This window comes from Dysidea avara, chromosome 5 (assembly GCF_963678975.1).
Source record: "Dysidea avara chromosome 5, odDysAvar1.4, whole genome shotgun sequence".
Taxonomy (NCBI): Eukaryota; Metazoa; Porifera; class Demospongiae; order Dictyoceratida; family Dysideidae; genus Dysidea; species Dysidea avara.
In genome coordinates, this window is record NC_089276.1 from 40303445 (window position 1) to 40324505 (window position 21061).

Here is a 21061-nt window from a genome sequence, read left to right on the forward strand (position 1 = left end):
ACAGCTCAGAAAGGAACACTTTAACATGCACACTTTAAGGATTGGTGCTGCATCCTCTGCTAGAGCTGTTGATATCCCTGATTCTCAAATTGAAATGCTTGGCAGGTGGAGAATTGATGCTTACAAAACTATATATCAGGACCCCTCCATCAGATCTTGCTAATTTGTCTAAAGTGCTAGTGTTGATGCTGTCACAATCTGGCTAAAGCCACGTGACACCAATTAGTGTTGCTAACAGCTGCTTGTCTCTCCCATCCAGATCAGTACCAGGAGATACCTTCCCATCCAAATTGCTAACTAGAGATGCTCTCTCAACCAGATCACTAGCCGAAGACGCTCTACCATCCAGATCAGTATTAGGAGACGCTCTCCCATTCATATCGCTAACTAGAGATGCTCTCCCAATTGGATTGCTAGCCGGAGACGCTCTCCCATCCAGATCACTATCAGGAGATACTCTCCCATCTGCCAGAAGACACTTTCTGTCATGAACACTATCAAACATGACCCAGCTATAGAGTACCTACCAGCTAACCACCATAGAGGAACCACAGTGCTATTATCAAGTGTTGATGCTATTTAAGACAGTGCCACTCTCAACAGTGGATATTGACAACTCTGAGAACAACGGTCACGCCCTGACCATTGTATCACCTGCGCACAGGTGTTGATGCTGTCACAATCTGGCTAAAGCCATGTGACACAAATTAGTGGTGACCTGCAGGTCAACACATCACCACCGCTGCTATAAGCAGTTCGTCCATTCTCCTTAGAGGAGTCTGAGACAGCAAGGGGCCTCACTTAGGATATCTGCCTTATCCACTAGGTTCTCCCGTTTGCCTCTATTGTAAAGAGTGTAGGACAGAGACGCTTCTCTGCTCTAAACTCTTTCATTACCCAAGCATCAATAATCCAAAAGTACTTCCTACTTTGGCCCCGCTGGAATTACATAACCTTGCGTAGGCCATATACCATGGCAGATGAGGCCCCTAGCACTTACCAAACCCCCTCCTCAATCAATGGATTGCTGGAGGTGAAGAATGAAGATCTGAGGAACAGACCACATAAGTAGGTGAGTGGTAGCGTAACTAAACATTAAACTGTGTATGTGATCAAATAGGGGCGCTCCTTATTCTCTATGACAAGCACAACTCAACGCTCAGGGTGACGGCTGTCTGGCGACTGGCTTCCTCAAGACCGGGACGAAAGGCTTGGCAATCTACCTGGCAAAAGGTCAGCTGATCCAATTAAAGAGCATCGCTATTGTGAAGAGATGCCTGCCATCCAGTGCCCAATGGAAGGTTGAGTGTACCAAACGCCGGATGTGGACCCTGTGGTGGCTGCTTCCCTTATCACAACACATGCAAGCGTCCATGCTGTACCCCACCCTGTTGTTCCTGTGGCGAAAGCTGAAAAGGTGAAACACCCGTGTATATCGTCTGCTGGAACGACAGAAGAATGGTAGTATTTTCAGTCCAGATGGAGTGACTATGTGAGAGCGACTAACCTATCAGGTGTGGACAAAGTGATCCAACTACTTGAATGCTGCGACGACCAACTACGAAGGGACCTTACTCGAAATGCTGGAGGAACTCTTACGGGAAAGTCAGAAGAAGAGGTACTTGCGGCTGTGAAGACCCTGGCAGTGAGGGAGGTGAACGTTATGGTGGCCAGAGTGGCGCTCCACAATATGAAACAAGACAGAGGTGAACCAATTCGTGCTTTTGGAGCTAGACTTTGAGGGCAGGCCAGTGTATGTAAGTTCATACAAAAATGTACAAATTGTGACACTCATGTAGGTTATACTGAAGCCATACTGCAGGACGTGTTGTGCCGGGGTATGGAAGATGCTGAGATTCAGCTCGATCTATTGGGTGATAAAAACCAGGACATGACCTTTGAACAAATGCTTAGATTTATAGAAGCTAAGGAAGCTGGTAAGAGGTCAGCTACCCAGCTCCTTTTGCCACACGCAACTGATGCCATTGCTGGCAGTACATATAAGCGTCAGAAAAGGGATGCTGCGGAGAGACCACCAAGGGAGCAGGATTCATGCTCATATTGTGGGAAGAGAGGTCATGGAAAAAGTGCACCCGCACGTCTGAGACGTAGAGAATGCCCAGCATATGGCACAGTTTGTGGCCATTGTGGCAAGGACCATCACTTTGAAAGTGTCTCCAGAGCGAAAGTCAAGGTCAGAGTGGATACCACTAATGAGAGTGCGATATTTGATGCCTTATGTGAGTTAACAATACAGCATAATTTGACATCTGTTTCCCTAGATCATCATGTTTATGATCAACCATCAAACAAATGGTTGCGGCGCCCATCAAAGCCCCAGCCATTTGTCAGGTTATCAGTGAGAGTGGAGAAGGATGACTACAAACGTTTTGGGTTTCACTTATCCTTCTCACCAAGCAATATTCTAATTGATGCCATGGCAAACACAGGGTGCCAGGGTTGCTTGGCAGGGCTCAAGCTGGCTGAGAAGTCAGGACTTTCCAGTGAGGATCTCATCCTGGTTAACATGCGGATGCATTCTGCCGACAATCGTGACATCCCGATTCTGGGTGCTACGATTTTTAGGTTATCTGGGAGGGACCAATCAGGTAGTGAGAGGGTGACTCGACAGATGGTTTGCATCACCAACAATACAGATAAGTTCTTTCTTAATCGGGAAGCTTGTATGGACTTGGATATTATACCAACTCAATTTCCAATTGTAGGTGAGATACCTCCACGGGTGGATCACCGGGTACTTAGTATTGACCATACCAGTTCTTCTCGGGAAGTGGCTTCTCTGAAATGTGATTGTCCAAGGAGAACCAAACCGCCGCCTCTCCCCACCACCCTCTTCTGTGCTGCCACCGAAGAAAACATAGTGAAGCTCAAGCAATTCTTACTAGAATATTATGGCTCCAGCACTTTTAATACATGTGAACATCAACCTCTGCCCACGATGGAGGGACCACCTGATTGACCCCAAGGCGAAACCAACTGCCTATCATTCACCAATACCGGTCCCTATTCATTGGCAAGATGACGTTAAGGCAGAATTGGACAGAGATGTCAGGCTGGGTGTTTTAGAACCTGTCCCCATTGGTGAGCCAGTAACTTGGTGTCACAGAATGGTCATTTGTGCCAAAAAAAGAATGGAAAGCCTAGGAGGACCATTGACTTTCAACCACTCAACAGTCATGCCACTCGGGAAACTCACCATACTCAATCTCCTTTTCATCAGGCTAGATCTGTTCCCCACGGAAAGAAGAAAACCGCATTTGATGCTTGGAATGGCTATCACAGTGTTCTTCTTCACCCTGATGATCGTCATTATACCACCTTTATCACTCCGTGGGGCAGGTACTGATATTGTACTGCACCTCAAGGATACATTGCTTCAGGGGATGGTTACTCCAGGCGCTACGATGAAGTTGTAGCATTGTTCCCCCAAAAGACTAAATGTGTGGACGATACGCTCTTGTGGTCAGACACTGTCCATGACTGTTTCTTTCAAGCAGCCAAATGGCTTGACATCTGTGGACGAAATGGTATCATCCTCAACCCAGAGAAGTTTGTGTTCGCCCAAGACAATGTGGAATTTGCTGGATTTGAGATAACAAGTGATATGGTTCGCCCTTGTAAGAAATACCTTAGAGCTATTGTGGAGTTTCCTAGACCTAGAAACATTACAGATGTTAGATCATGGTTCGGCCTACTCAATGAAGTGGCATATGCCTTTAGCATGGCTGAACGGATGCTCCCATTTAGAAATCTGCTCAAACCAGCCACACCGTTTCATTGGGATGGTAGCCTTAATCAGTTATTTGAGGAGTCCAAAACTGTGATTGTTTCTGAAATTTCTGATGGGGTGAAGATCTTTGACAAAACCAAACCAACTTGCCTCGCTACAGATTGGTCCAGGCATGGCATAGGCTTCTGGCTTTTTCAGAAGCACTGCTCATGCCCATCAATTGGCCTCTTCTGTTGTCGTCAGGGATGGAAGATCACCCTAGTGGGCAATAGATTCACTCACCCTGCAGAATCCCGTTATGCGCCAATTGAGGGAGAAGCTCTGGCAGTGGCGGATGCCCTCGACAAGGCAAGGCACTTTGTTTTGGGATGTGATAATCTTGTGGTTGCAGTTGACCACAAACCTTTATTGAAGATATTTGGAGATAGATCTTTAGATCAAGTAAGCAATCCTCGACTACGTAACCTTAAGGAAAAAACTCTCCGCTATAGTTTTAAAATGATACACATTCCGGGAGTCAAGAACAGAGCTTCCGATGCTATCTCTAGGTATCCCTCTGGTGACCCAATCCCATACAAGATGGAATTATCAGATGATGACATCTCCTACATCACCTCGGATCCTCTCGTGTCACCGGGACTTAACATTCCTCTTCAACTTTTTGCAGGTGTACTTTGTGATGATCAACTACCATCAGATGACATGGAGGCTGCTTTGAGGCATTCTGCGGCTGCTCAACTTGAGGACATTCAAATAGTTGATTGGAATCAAGTCCGCATTGCCACAAGTTCAGAAACAGATATGCATTCCTTACTCTCTATTATTGAAGATGGTATGCCAGACCAAAGATCCCAGCTACCATCTCAGCTTAGAGACTATCACCAATTTAAGGAGCATCTGTACAGTATAGATGGTGTAATTCTGTACAAAGATAGAATCGTTATTCCACCATCTCTTCGGCAACGCTGCTTGTCTGCTCTTCATGCAGCACATCAGGGCACTTCCTCAATGATTTCTAGAGCGGATGCTTCAATCTTCTGGCTAGGTATCACCTACGACATTCAAGCAACTAGGGCCAATTGCAGCCACTGTAACCAGATGGCACTATCCCAACCTGCTTTGCCACCTACACCACCAATTCTTGCAGTGTATCTTTTTCAATGTATATGTGCTGATTATTTTCACCAACAGGGAATGAACTACCTTGTCATTGTGGATCGATATTCCAATTGGCCAATAGTTGAAAGGGCGCAGAATGGATCCGAAGGCCTCATTGCGGTACTTCGATGGACATTCGCCACTTATGGGATCCCAGATGAGCTGTCTTCTGATGGCGGGCCTGAGTTTGTCTCCCACATAACAAGATCGTTTTTATCTAGTTGGGGCGTTCATCACCGACTTAGCTCCTCACAACAATTGCAGAGCAGAAGTTGGAGTCAAAACAATCAAGCGACTAATTGTCGACAATGTTGGACCTGGAGGTAACCTTGATGTGGACAAGTTCCAACAAGCAATTCTGCAATACCGCAACACTCTAGACAAGGACACCAAACTATCTCCTGCAATGTGCATATTTGGCAGACCTATCAAAGATCTCATCCCAATCCTACCTGGCAAATACCAGCCACATCCAGTGTGGAAAGAGTCATTACTGGCTAGAGAGGCAGCACTGAGGAGGCGTCACATAGCCAATCATGAAAGATGGCAAGAGCATACCAGACACCTTCCACCTCTGTCTGTCGGGGATCATGTAAGGATTCAGAATCAGGTTGGTAATCACCCCAGAAAATGGGATAAAACTGGAATTGTCATTGAAGTACGTCAGTATCATCAGTATGTTGTTAGAGTGGATGGTTCAGGCAGAATTGCTATCAGAAATCAGAAATTTCTACGAAAATACACTCCTGTGTATAAACCTGATAGGAAAAGATCGATACTGGATGACTTGAAGTACCTACCACCTAGCTGCTCTGCTGATCAGTCACCACCAACCTCCACTACACATACTGATGATTTACCGATCCATCCTGATGTTTCCTCTCCAGGCAATTCACCTGAGGTGCACATATCGACCTCCCTTCTGTTGAACAGGATCAACCAGTAGCCCCGATCCCTCCACAAAGTTACTCTCCTACATTGTCACCAAGACCACCCTCAACAACTCCAATTATTTCACCTCAGTTGATGGCCTCACCACAGCCAGACCAGACGGAGACTTCACCACAGCCGCCTGTTGAACCACAGACCTCTCCAATCAAGTTGCGGCGCTCTACCCGGATCAGACAACCCCCTAAATGGCAAACCTCAGAAGATATTATCCTTTATTAAATTAGTCTCTACCATGTGATTATGATACAGACATAGAGAATACGGATGATAACCGGAACATTGACATATAAATAGACTGAGATGTATCATTGTGTTAGTTGTGCTTGTCATTGATTTCGTGTCCAGTTGACAGTAAATTATTTAAACTGTGTATGCGATCAAATAGGGGTGCTCCTTATTCTCTAGTTTTCACAAACCTTTTTTCACCAAGTCAGGAATAAAACATTTATAGAATACTATAGAGTGCATGCAACCAATGGGTTACAAAGATCTCCAGAGTAACTTATGGTGGCAGGACTCCATGCACTACCTTCAATCAGATGATCGAGTGGCCTGAATCTTCAACTGAATTGGCAGTGCAACAACATTTTGAGTAGTCAAGCATCGACACTGAACAATATTAGGAGTAGGTGAGCTAATAACATTAAAAAACCAGGTTAGCTGCTACCTGATACTACGGTTCGTTAAGTACCTCATACAGTTTAGTAGCGTCCAAATATGTGACCGAATTTTGGAAATCACTCTTATAGTCACACCTGAAACAATTAGAATTCTTGAAACTAGCATAGTCCTATTAATAGCAAAAAATATTTCTAAAAATTCTCTTGCAATTCAAAGGTATCTACACTGTATGGCTGTATGGTTTATTCTGCCCTTTTATAATGCTGTGTTTCAGAACATTTAATGTGTCAGATGTGCCCATAAGGGTGATTCAGTCACATATGCTTCTTTAAGGAAAGCATTGATTTGGAAAACCAACATCTTGGTATGGGTTCCTGACATGAAAAAACAACCATTTCATTAAAGATAAAAGGAATAGCAAAGTGCAGACATTTGTTGCAGCTACAAAGGCACATCCCACTTGTGAGTTGGATGTGGTAAAATGGTGGCCATGTACTGCTTCATTTGTTTCTAGCCTTGTGACTGTGATCAGGCAGTGAGGCAGACAAAATTATGGGTTTAGACATTTCTTTAAAATTCTATATCCGAACACCTTAAGAGTTTTCTTGCTTGTAATTAGGGTTCCACCAATAATCTGATCGTTATCAAATTGGAACCAATACTGGACATATTGGTATCGGCTATTTACGTATTCTGATACTAATTAATCGCTACTAACACCAATTGTCTCATCATCATAACTATCATCATAAATGCTATGCTGACAAAACTTGGGGTATAACAGGTTGGAAGTAGTATTGAGCATTATTCTAGCATAAAGGGTGCAGGAATTGCATTGTTAAACATTGAGCTATGTTTGCATGAAATACTCTAATAGAACAGTCACTGCACAACAAAAATATTCTAATAGAGCAGTCACATATAGGTAACTTGAGAGGTGTGTAAATTGTATGGAAATTATCAGTGTCTGTATTGGCAAAAATTACTACTAGGTATCAGTAGTTATTTTTTCTGCATCGGTAGAACCCTACTTTTAATATTGTTGAAAGGAGCAAGACTATTCTGTAAAGGCAATTTTCTGTATGATATTTGCATGATGGCTTTTAGATGCTGCATTTTTAGTGGCACACGTTGCTTTAGGGGAAACACTACTAAACAGTACTACTGTACTATTTTGATAAACAATTTGTTTTCAACACCATGCTCAAAAGTTAACATACTACCCATTAGCAAGTTTATTGCTGGCTTTGGTGCTATTTAAAGTAAACATGGCCACCATTACTTTGATTTTGAACGCTGCACCTATTACAGTTTTACTGTTTTGCATGGATTTCACTTTCCAAGAAATGGTTGTAATTATATTAAAATTGACTGGAATCATTGCCACCTTTGGTTCCCACAACCTTCAATGGCTGCACTCTTTTTTACAGCTTAGCTGTTTGTTTAAAATTTGTATCTCAGGTCCTAGCAGGCTGTAATTAGGGTACAGTAGGTTTATTTGCCATGTGATTAGGATTCTAAAATATTTTGAACTAGCAGCGGTACCTGCCTTTTGCGCAGGTTGAACTGTTTGATTGGTATAATATTTTGTACCTGCCCTTCATGCAGATTTGAGTACTGTAGCATATTTGTTGTACCTAATCATACATGTGTGTGTATGTAGTGTCCATGTCTGTAGTCCATCTAGCTAACTAACTGTAGCTCTAATTGATGCAAGTTTATGTATACTCTTGTACATTAAATAAGCACACGTACATGTGATGTGTGCAACTACATATACTTGTTGTTCTCTACTGTTATCCATCTGCTATGCTAACGTGCAAACAGAATTTCTATCCTGCCAGCTGTAAATTTTCTTGGTATTTTTTTAAGTTCTAGCATATGTAGTTTCAGTCCCCCCTCACTCCTAGCCTTAATCACTCCCAGTATAGATATTTGTCAATTTTCCTAGTTACTTTTGTGTATTTTGTCTTTGGCTCACTAAAAGCTGTCCTTCACATCAGTTCTGCTCTGCTCTGCTCTGTTGGTGTCCTTCTCCAGAGTTTGCATTCCTACTGCCATGAAGATATCATGAAGATATCACGAGAGTTTGCGAGTTTGGCATCAATATATCCAAACTAATGTCACCCTAGAGATGCCTTATTGTTGTTCTCCCTATCATCATCCACTTATTTCCTAGTCTAGAAGCACAGAAACTCATTTTCCTTCATAACACATTGTTTAGAAGACTTCAGTATGTCACATGCATCTGATGTCATTACTATTTACATAGTAATGGGACTTCAATGTACCCGTGTTTCTGATTGTTCATGTTACATTATGTTTCAAAATTTCGGTCTGTTTGCCTTCTTACTGAATTGTAAGGTTAGTTCATTAGTTTTAGGTGTGAATTCCATGATAGATACACTATTGTGGATAGAGAGTAGGCTTGTAGCATTAATTTTGAAGTTATAATTAATTATTGACAAAATGTAAGCATGGCATGTGTCTAAAAACATTGAAGACTTTATGTCATAGTGAAAACCCTAGAAGTAGAAATCACCATGTAACTACCACCAAAAGGTGTGAATTATACTGTAGATCATAGGTGTAGGGCTGTAATCATAGAAAGAAGTAGCTGTGCTCAAACAACCTGTTTAAAATGTGTGGTAACTGTGATTTTTTGGTGCTGTACAGCAAACAAAAAATGCTAGAAATATCTATTAATAAACTCCTTGGTACCAACTTGATGGCGACTAATATGCAGCAAATCTGGGATAAATTGGTGCTATAGTTCAAGAGTTTGCTGGAAAACAGATAGACAATCAGCTTTTCAACTTTACTATGTGACCCGCTGAGTGAAAACCTGACTTGTTTACATAATTCTGTTTTAGAGATAAATGCCATTGAAATATATTGGGTTAACATGCTGATTGGTGTGGAAACACCCCAGGGAAGTGTGCACTCGGCATATTCGAGCAGTGCACACCCCCAGGGTGTAATTACCACTTACCATGTATTTAGTATGTGTGCATACAAAATAGACACAACTATATGTTTTCCTAGCTATACACAACACCCTTCCACCGCACCTAGCTCTATTGCCTACTTTTTCCTAGTTCTAACCACAATAACATTTTCCACAAAGCCATAAAGTGTATGCAACAACACCAAACAAACAAACACTCATGTAAATATCTACCACATAACATTGCACCATTGCCATAAATATGCATAACAGCACAAAACACAAATAACATTTATACAGATATCTATACACAAGTACTTTGGGGAAAGGGAAACTGAGGAAATTGTTGTAGTAGGGCGTAATAACTTTTGCACAAGCCTCGCAGACAAGCACTGTGGATATGGCATAACTGGATTTACAGTTGACCACAAAGCAAATATTTGTTCCAATTAGTACAAGATTGCAGCAATGCATCATATATGCATAGCAATACAACGTGATAACAGCAACCAATGAATAATCATATAAGTTAAATTTTAGCATAATTGGTTTGATTTGGCCATACACAGATAATTAGCACTTCATCCACCTGCCCTTGGTCCTCATGCAGTTGCCGTTTAACTATATATGGGTATCTAAGTTCAATATCAGTAATTGGATGCACAACAACCAAGTAAACAATGTAACTAAGTGATACATACAACCGTACAAAGTGCATACAACAACATATGCACTGGCACATATACTTAATGCATGGTTTTGGGTGGGAGGAAGGGAAAAAAGTTTTTCTGTCTGCGAACACGCCATGTACTATGGCATGATCTCGTGATCTCAAACCTGTTTATTACAGTGAATCATTGTGACGTCATTACGTCTCATGTATCCTACAAGATTGGTTCAACTTTTACCTGAAACAAGTGTTGATTTCAGTTTGTGGTGCTAGCACTGCTAATATACAATGCCTCACTAATGGACCTTACAGTCAACTCAAGGATTCTGTGTTAGTGAATTTAATTACTTTACTCGAAAGGCTAGTTTATCACTAAAGGTTGCTGGCTTCATTTACTATGGTATGGTACGTAGATTTGCATTGTATCCATTCTACACCCACACCAAGGCATGTTAACTTCAATTTATTACGTTGCAATAAATTACATTAAATACATGTGTTACATAAACAATTTTATGCAACATTTAATCACTTCAGTAAACAGTGAAGGAAGACTTTAATTGAATAATCTAATATAGCAATGGATTTGCCTTTTCGTGGAGAGTAGGAATATCATTGTTGCGCTTCTGTACCATGGAGCAAACATGAGTGACATGTGTTTGTTAATGTTGCTATAAAACATAACTTTATCATCATTGTTTTTAGGCATGAACAGCCTTCTTGCTTGATAGTATGAGTATATTTAAGCCTAAAACTATATACCTTGATGAATGCCTCAGTTCATGGTGAATAGAATGACATAAATCCCAACTCCATAGCCCATTGCACTGAAGAGATAATTATGATCAATTAAACGAGTACCTGTAATTTTTTCCTTATAGCCACTGTACAAATTGATTAGTTGTTTCGTTCTTCTCATTGTCTATCGCTATATCATTGAAAGAACGTACCAAAAAGAAGTTCAAGGAAAATGCAAACAAGTCAGGTTTTCATTCAGCGGGTCACATACAGTACAACAGATGATGTCATCTGGTATAGTATCTAGACGGTGGTGCCCATCTGTGGTCATGGAGCAATAGCGTGCCTTTCTTCACTTCAGAGAATGTGAGTTATGCGTGTTACTGTAAGTTTTCTAAATGTTTTGATAGTAGAAGAGGAAGGCTTTCAAATGGTATGTATGCAGTTTGAAGGGTTAATTGGGGTGCACATGCATTGCACGAAGTCTACACAAACCATATAATTTTTTTCTGCAGTTTCCTGCAGTTTTGAAAAATATTTTGGATTTTAAAGGATTAAAAATCTAACTGGAATGCTGGCTACACATCATGAATGAAAATGAGATTACGTACCATTACTTACAATAGTGTGCAAAGGACATGTTCTCATGTTTGTAAGTGGATGCCCCTTTCCAGGATAAGTGCATTGGCTGATACTGTACACATATCACACGTAGAATGTTGTAGTGAATATAAATCACTAAGACTTACAGCATGAGGACGCCATAAGTATGGAGTCTCAGTGGTTTTAAAGGGTTTTAAAATAACATGAACACAAGATGGGTCCTTTCTTTTAAACTTTACAGGCCTACTTTCTGGAGATGGACTATTGTAGGCATGTTAAAGCCCAAACATGCTCTGGAGGGAAATTGTCACTTGTACAGCTGCCAAGGTTGGTGAATTACTATTATGTATAAAGATAGGTTCTGAAACTCTGCTCAAATTTTAAGATAGCCAAATGAGTATTCTGATTTATCAAACAAACTAATTCAAATACGTCACTTGCTAAAGCTAAAAATCCAACACAAATACACAATCTTACATAGTTCACAGCTGATCCCCTGTACACTGATCACATTAGGCTGAGCACAGCAAGCATCATTAGTATCAGCACCAGATATCATCAGACCCAGACTAGTAGATAATGATTCATTACAACCAGTCACTGGATAACATCTTCTCTGAATAGCTGTACAATAAAATTGCATCATTTGGTATGAGCTATGTACTGCTTAAAGTTAGCAATTATTCATTGCTAAAATAATTAATAAATACTGGGTTGAAATAAATATTTTGAAACACAACATAAATCTTAATGTAATTGTTTGGCCAAAATCCCTATTTAAGTTTCAACTGAGCTTTGTGTACCCAATACCCCATTAAAATTGACAGATACAGGTGGTTGGTAAATAAGTGATTGCTTACTGACTATTAATTAAGTAAAAGTACACAAAAAAATTGGAAATTTTTACTAGAGTAGGGACCATAGCATATCGATAAAATGCACAGTAGGGATATAACACTTTTATTGTTTTACTGTGGTTTAATATCATGCACTACTCCAGCTTGTTTCAGTACTTTTTATTGATATGCTATGGTCCCTACTCCAGTTGAATATTCCAAATTTCTTGTGCAGTTCTTTGTTAATATTTTTTGTAAACTAAAATTATTGTGGCTGGTGAACCAACTCATACCACATTTAAAGAAAAATAGTAATGACCAATTATTATCTGAAAAGTGAAGTATCTATTGTGCTTTGTTGTCAGCTATGTTCAACCCACTACATAGCATTATGAATCAATAACTGTTAGAAAAGCACCTTTGCAATCAAAGTAGCCACTTTGAAAAATATGGGCAAATTCTGTTATGCATCATGCACTATCGCCAAATCGAGACCTTTCAATGTCAGCAAAGATCAAATGGGATAAAAATGAGGACACTGGTAAGTCCATGAAGAATGCATTGTACATACTGTGGTATGCCAAAAGGCACGTGTGTGGCTGAAGGGACATTGAATGGTGAAAAATTCAAACCTATTGTAGCCTCTGCTGTTACTGAGGTACGCTTGTCTGAAGGCATCAGTCATCGGTCACTAGAATATTTTGCTTAATATATATTTTATAAATTCCATAGCAACTTGTTGAAAGCATTTTGAGTCAATCTGAAGGTTTGCTTGTTCTTAGTTTTGCATACCCAATACTACTTCATCATCATCAGGGAAAAAATGAGGCTGAATTTTGGGTGATGTTTTGGTCAAAGCATAAACCTTTGTGGTCCCTACTATACAGTACTGTCATACTGTATGATAGAGCACGCTCAAAATATATTCAAAGTTTTTGCTTGTTAGTTGCTATCCAATGCTGAAAAAGAAACTCTGTAGAATAAACTTTATCTGTCTGTTAATTTTAATTTTTATAGACAGGGTGATTATACAAATATAAATGTTCATGTAGATACCAGCAAATCGTACCTTTAGTCAGCTATAGTAAAATGCTGCCATGTACTGTGTACTGTAATTCAAGCCTTTACAGTTTGCATGCAATACAAAATCTAGTTAGTGACAGCGTGCATTAAAGTTCTGTGCATTGAAAACAAGCTGGTATAAATATTTTATTAAAATATTTAAAGTGTACATTAAACTAAACAATTTTATACTCTACCAACCACAATGAAATCTGCTGCACCAACTTATTCCTTTATCATGTAAGTAAAAAAGGATTGAAAAGAGCAAGCAATGATGGAAACAATAGTTTGCAACATGCAAAAGTGGCACTTTTATATATCAGGACACATGATACAGTGTGTTGTGTGACCAAAGGTACAGTGCTACAAAGTGACATCAGCAGAAAAATCAATTTGTACAGTGATGATACAGAAAATAAACTACAGGTGCTTAAATAAATGGTCATAACTTTCGAATGTAGTCCTCGACCAAGATGCAACTTTCACCATCAGATTCTCCATTAACAGGTGAATCCATTGCTGGGTATGTTTTGTCTTCCAAGCCTTTCCTACAAGCTTGGCGAAGGCCAAAATGTGAGAAAAAACGATGACAAACTGCTTCTTCAATGTAAGCAAACTACACTCATATCTTCTCTTTCCTTTGGAGTACTGATCCACAACAAACTCCTCTTGCATTAGGGACCACAATGCTACCATATTTTTTTTGTTGTTATCACCTTCTTTCATCATGAAACAAGCACTCAGAAAATTAACAAATGTAAATATTTCACCCATTGCGCTTATTGCATTCTACTGTAAAATTAGGCTCAACGGTGGATCCAGTATGGGACATTTGAGGCAAATGCCCCCCCTCCCAATGTGGAGGAACCATAGCTACTTCTTTTGATTAGAATACTAAACCTTGTCAGCCCATAATCAATATTAATATAACTTATAAAAATTTATGCATAAATTACTACCATTCATTGCAAACTCACCTAAAACAAAAGTCAAAGCAGCTGTCAACCAATCACCCAGCACCTTCAAATCTACTAAGAACCTCTTATCATGTTGTTGGCATTTAACCTTTAAAAGACTTCACAAAGGCCAAAATAGCAAAAATAAATAAATAAATAAAACAATACTAAAAAGTGGCTTCAAAAATGCAAGAGAATCTGCTCTCCCCAACCACCTACAACTTAGCCAGTTTGTGCCCCTCCCCTTGTTAGCTCCTGGATCTGCCTCTAAAGCTTGTGCTAACATATGGGATTTGGACTAGTATAGCCACTGAAGCATTAATGATGGTAACTGCCCTTTTCATTGATGCAAACTGGAAGATGCAGAACTTTGTATTAGAAACAGTTTGACTTACTGAGAGACACACTGGTGTGAACATTGCTGAAATGCTGAAAAAGATAGCTGAGAAGTGGGGAATTCTTTGTTATGTATTGACAATGAGCCACGACCAGACAGCCCATAAACTACAATAGTGTATTTTCGCTACATATATACTGATGAATCAGTAATGACACATAGGGATCATTAATTGGGCTTCAAGACTGGACAGTGGAAAATTGTTGAGGATCTGTTACCTGTTCTTGAGTAATTCAGTGTCATCACTACAATTTTTAACTACAAAGAAAATGTTTCTATTTCTTCAGTGTTTGCCATTCAATATGGCTTACTTGATCACCTAGAAACAAGAGAGGAGTCTGTTGTGGCACAATTAATAGAGAGGTCTGAGCTGAGGCTGCTGAATTGAACACATACTATAGTAATGAAATGAAATCTAATCCAAAACAGCCAAGCTGTAAAAAAACAGTGCGGCCCTCAAAAAGGCTATGGTGAAAAAAGATGTGAAATCCAAGGTGGCGGCCAAGAAATGGCTGTGATGGTAGGTTAATGGTAAAAATTTTAATAATGACAATTTAAGTGAATTTTTGTGCCACTTGGTCTTGGCAAAAAAATTCACCTAAATTGCCGTTATTAAAATTTTTACCATTAACCTACCATCACAGCCATTTCTTGGCCGCCACCTTGGATTTCACATCTTTTTTCACCATAGCCTTTTTGAGGGCCGCACTGTTTTTTTACAGCTTGGCTGTTTTGGATTAGATTTCATTTCTTTTTGTATTTGTATACCCCAAAGCCGGCCTATGGCCAGCTTTGGGACTTTTTAACCTGTCTTTTTTTTCTTTACTACAGGAAGAAGAAAAGGTGAAGCAGATGTACTTTAAATATTTCTGATTTTATCAGTAATTGTACAAATTATATATATAATACATATATTAATCATAGAACTCTCCATGGTGGTTTCTTTGTAACTGAACACTCTACAAGGTGACTTCTTCTTGCTGCTCTCTCTACAGGGTGAATGTTTGTAGCTGAATAATCTACAAGGTAACTTCTTCTAGCTGATCTATCTACAGGGTGATTTGTTTGTAGCTGAACTATCTACAAGGTAACTTCTTTTAGCTGATCTCTCTACAGGGTGATTTGTTTGTAGCTGAATTCTGTGCAGGTGATTTGTTTGCAGCTGAGCTCTTTACAGAATGGTTTCTTTGTATCAGAACTCTCTACAAGGTAACTTCTTCTAACTGATCTTTCTACAGGGCAATTTGTTTATGGCTGAATTTTCTACAGGGTGATTTCTTTGCAGCTGAACTCTCTACATGGTGGTTTCTTTGTAACTGAACTCTCTACATGGTAATTTCTTCTAGCTGATCTCTCTACAGGGAGATTTGTTTGTAGCTGAACTCTCTACAGGTGATTTGTTTGCAGCTGAACTCTCTACATGATGGTTTCTTTATAGCTGAACTCTCCACAAGGTAACTTCTTCTAGCTGATCTTTCTACAGGGTGATTTGTTTGTAGCTGAACTCTCTACAATGAAACTTATTCTAGCTGATCTCTCTACAGGGAGATTTGTTTGTAGCTGAACTCTCTACAGGTGATTTGTTTGCAGCTGAACTCTCTACATGATGGTTTCTTTGTAACTGAACTCTCTACAAGGTAATTTCTTCTAGCTGATCTCTCTACAGGGAGATTTGTTTGTAGCTCAACTCTCTACAGGTGATTTGTTTGCAGCTGAACTCTCTACATGATGGTTTCTTTGTAGCTGAACTCTCTACAAGGTGACTTCTTCTAGCTGATCTTTCTACAGGGAGATTTGTTTGTAGCTGAACTCTCTACATGATGGTTTCTTTGTAACTGAACTCTCTACAAGGTAATTTCTTTTAGCTGATATCTCTACAGGGAGATTTGTTTGTAGCTGAACTTTCTACAGGTGATTTGTTTGTAGCTGAACTCTCTACATGATGGTTTCTTTGTAGCTGAACTCTCTAAAAGGTAACTTCTTCTAGCTGATCTTTCTACAGGATGATTTGTTTGTAGCTGAACTCTATACAAGGAAACTTCTTCTAGCTGATCTCTCTACAGGGAGATTTGTTTGTAGCTGAACTCTCTTCAGGTGATTTCTTTGCAGCTGAACTCTCTACATGATGGTTTTTTGTAGCTTAACTATCTACAAGGTGACTTATTCTAGCTGATCTTTCTACAGGGTGATTTGTTTGTAGCTGAACTCTCTACAGGTGATTTGTTTGCAGCTGAACTCTCTACATGATGGTTTCTTTGTAGCTGAACTCTCTACAAGGTAACTGATGTCTCTACAAGGTCACTAGTTCGTAGCTGAACTCTGTGCGTGGTGGTTTCTTTGTAACTGAACTCTCTACAAGGTGACTTCTTCTAGCTGATCTTTCTAGAGGGTGATTTGTTTGTAGCTGAACTCTCTACAAGGAAACTTCTTCTAGCTGATCTCTCTACAGGGAGATTTGTTTGTAGCTGAACTCTCTACAGGTGATTTCTTTGCAGCTGAACTCTCTACATGATGCTTTCTTTGTAGCTGAACACTCTACAAGGTGACTTCTTCTAGCTGATCTTTCTACAGGGAGATTTGTTTGTAGCTGAACTCTCTACATGATGGTTTCTTTGTAACTGAACTCTCTACAAGGTAATTTCTTTTAGCTGATCTCTCTACAGGGAGATTTGTTTGTAGCTGAACTCTCTACATGATGGTTTCTTTGTAGCTGAACTCTCTACAAGGTAACTTCTTCTAGCTGATCTCTCTACAGGGTGATTTGTTTGTAGCTGAATTCTGTATAGGTGATTTGTTTGCAGCTGAGCTCTTTACAGAATGGTTTCTTTGTAGCTGAACTCTCTACAAGGTAACTTCTTCTAGCTGATGTATCTACAGGGTCACTAGTTTGTAGCTGAATTCTCTACATGGTGGTTTCTTTGTAACTGAACTATCTACAAGGTGACATCTTCTAGCTGATCTTTCAACAGGGTGATTTGTTTGTAACTGAACTCTCTACAAGAAAACGTCTTCTAACTGATGTCTGAACAGGGTGAATTGTTTGTAGCTGAACTCTCTACAGGGTGATTTGTTTGTAGCTGATCTCTATACAGGTTACTTATTTCTAACTGATCTCTTGAATTCTGTTCAGGGTGACTGCTCTATTAGGATGACTGCTCTATTAGAGTATCTCGATCTCGCACTTGCTACACCAAGTTGGATTTCGTGTTATAACTCCGTGGCTTCAAGTCTGATTCTTCTACACCATTGAAGAGCCTTTCTAAGATGATAACTCCATCTGTACAGCGATTTTCAAAGCATTACCCCAAGTGGTTTATCTGGTAGGCGTGGCAAGCATAATAATAATAATAATGATAAAATAAAAAAATAAAAAATTAGCTAATCTTGATTGCGTAATTGTTACACACTGTTGAATTTTTCGCTGTATCTTCCTGGTTTTTAGCTCGATTTCTTTCAAACCACAAAAGGTTTGAGGTTCAATATTTAACCTATTCACCCACCGATTTTCAGCTTCTTCCCATACGTGGTTTACCCTGTAGGCGTGACAACATATTGGTGTTATTTTTCGTGCATAATCACTCATAACTCTTTGCCTGTTTATGGTATTCTAGCCAAAGTTGGTACCGAGATGCGCCTTTATACCCCCCTTCTGTGTGCCAAATTTCAAGGCAATCGGATAACGCGTTCGCGTTTTATAGCAGTTTTTGTAAGTGCGCGAAAAGAGGAAGAAAATATGAAGAAAAAAAAACGAAGAAACTAAGCCAATTTTTGAAGTTGCATATCTCAGGAATTATTGAAGCGATTTCGCTCAAATTTGGAATGTGGAGTGCTGAAGGTGGAGGGAATCTACACAGCAAAATGTGTCTTGTTTCATTAAGGCAGCACAGAGCTATGGAGGTGCGAAAATTGCGTTTTCTTTCTTCCTGTCAATATACTCACGGGGTTGCGCGCCGGCTTCTTGGGCCGCACGACACACTACCGTGTGTCTTGATGTACTCTAGCATGAATAAAATATACATGGTTGATTAACTGCCTATTTAGTTAGAATGGGAAAGTATTAGGAAAATTGAAACATCTGGTCACATCCTATATAATGTAGGACAAATTTTGCATGCCAATTATATAGGGGTGACTTTGCATAGGGGTGCACAAAATTACTCAATGGGAAAACACTGCCATAGTGTAAGGGTACCCTATATATAATGTGGGAGTGTGTATGTAAATGGTATAATCTTGGACATATTCGTTCACCAAATAAGGGACAGTGTAACAGTAAGAATGACTATGGTTCATGACTTATGCAATAATTATGAATGTGTTACAGAGTACTATTGAGTCTGTGACATTTTATGATGGCCCCAATCCTTTGAAGGATCGATACAATATTGATGAAGGAGTGACCCCAAGAACCACAGTGGAAGCTAGTTCTTTGTCTGACGATCATGAGTAGGTATCTTGTCTTTTTTGTATTTTGTAATATGTAAAAATTACTTTTAAATCATCTATAATCTGAGCTCTATAGAGTGTAATAACCGTTTGATTGTTTAAATGCCACTGAAATGATTGAATTGCATTGAGTTTATGCCTGGATCGGTACAATTCAACTGTGAAGCTACAGTAAGATCTCACTTAGTGGCCACTTCTTTAATAAGACCACCTCATTATAGTACTAGTGGCTACTTTAGTAGGCTCCAAGCACAAGTCTGATGTACTTTCTAAGGCCACCTCATTATTGGGGCCAATTTTTTATGGTCCCACAGGTGGCTCTGTTAACGAGGTTTCACTGTATATTATCTTAGTAGTTTTTGATAGATATACAGTAGTGATAGGCTGTAATTACAGTGACAGCACTAGAACTTCTCGATACTACTAAACTCTAGTTGACCAAGTGTCTAGGATTTGTAAAATACAGGGTTCTTGTAATTCCGGTCTCATAATATATGCTCTTGGAGCAGGTTCTAGTACCGTACAACAGATACGCTTTTTCTGGGGCGTCTGGACTGAGTGGAATGGAACGGTACTTAGGTAATTTCAATTAGTGGTCACCTCTTTTAAAAGACTACCTTCTAACAAAGACCACCTCTTTATAAAGACCACTTTACTTTAATATCTGAATTTTTGTTTTAGAGCCCTATAAGACAGTCTTATTGATGAATTGTGTGCCACATGTTATGTCCCCTAGAAAAGCCAGTGATATCTGATTTATGATACAATACAGTAATAGCTATATACCCCATACAAAAAACAGCTTGGCTATATATAAAAAAAAAAATGTGTCCACGAAACTGAAAAGCAACTGGCAACTAAAGGAGTTAATATCTAGAAGTACCATTCCATTCCACCATTCCACCATTCCAGTCCATTGCACCATTCCATTCCACTGAATCCAGACGCCCCTTTTTCTGACATGTTTCTCAAACAAGACAGTTGGAAAGGAATGTAGTTTATGTTTCACACCACCTGTGTTTACATAATGTGTGTATAGGTTACTGAGGAGATTATTGTATCACTCCAGAGGTCTGTAAATAGTGCAGACATCTGGATTCAGACTATGGAGGTGCTATGCAAAATTATTGCTTTTTAATTGCATAGTTAATTCCACTTGGAATTTTACATCAGCCTGAGTAACCATAATACAAAACTGGCTATAGCAAATAAACAAATCGAATTTTGCTATCACAATGGTACGTTCAGTTTATCAAAAACCTACCGGTAGTTAAGGCATTAAAAATGTCATGTGTATTGTGCATAGTTACCTTGGCTCTTCTACAGTGACCCTAAAGGTATAAACATCGTTGGTAAATCCTATTACCAACAATGTACTTGTAAAAACCAGTATCAGCAACTAATAAATAAGTTTTGTATTTTGTAATTCTTTGAAATATTTGTAATTATGTTGCTAAGGAACCACAACTTGAACGAACTATGAATACTGCATAGAACAGTTTATCTATACCATTTTCTTGTGTGAAAAAGCCTTACAGTTGTACTTAATTTTTGTTCACATATATAAGGGACATACCCTATATATTTTAAAAGAGTTTGTTGTTTCAGGAGGCCAGCTACATTGTATGTTTGGTGACCATAGAGCTTACTTAGCAGGGCCGGAGGAGGGAAAATTGAGTTGGTCAGGCCATTGACTATAATGTTGAAATTGCTACTATATACATGCCAATGAGAGAGGAACTGTTTGCACAGTGTGCGAAGCACACTCTGCAAAGTGCGAAGCACGAGCATTCTAGGGGGGTCTGGGGGCATGCCCCCACAGGAAATGTAGACACTCAGATATGCAATTTTAGTGATATTTCACTGCTGGCTAGCTATATAAATATGTTCAAGCCTATCTGTTGTTCTTCAGACTTTCTATACTA

The 21061-nt window shown here is 39.5% G+C and overlaps 2 protein-coding genes across 2 annotated transcripts in view; both read right to left on the reverse strand.

Annotated features, from left to right (window-relative positions):
- Positions 1-21061, reverse strand: part of LOC136255282 (hemicentin-1-like) — a 182945-nt gene that overhangs the window by 72783 nt on the left and 89101 nt on the right. The gene's annotated exons all lie outside the window — the stretch shown is intronic.
- LOC136256476 (cell adhesion molecule-related/down-regulated by oncogenes-like) overlaps positions 11873-21061 on the reverse strand; it is a 44209-nt gene continuing 35020 nt past the window's right edge. Inside the window, exon 3 of the mRNA XM_066049445.1 lies at positions 11873-12063. Coding sequence (XP_065905517.1) covers positions 11873-12063 — 191 coding nt within the window. The remainder of the gene's footprint in view (positions 12064-21061) is intronic.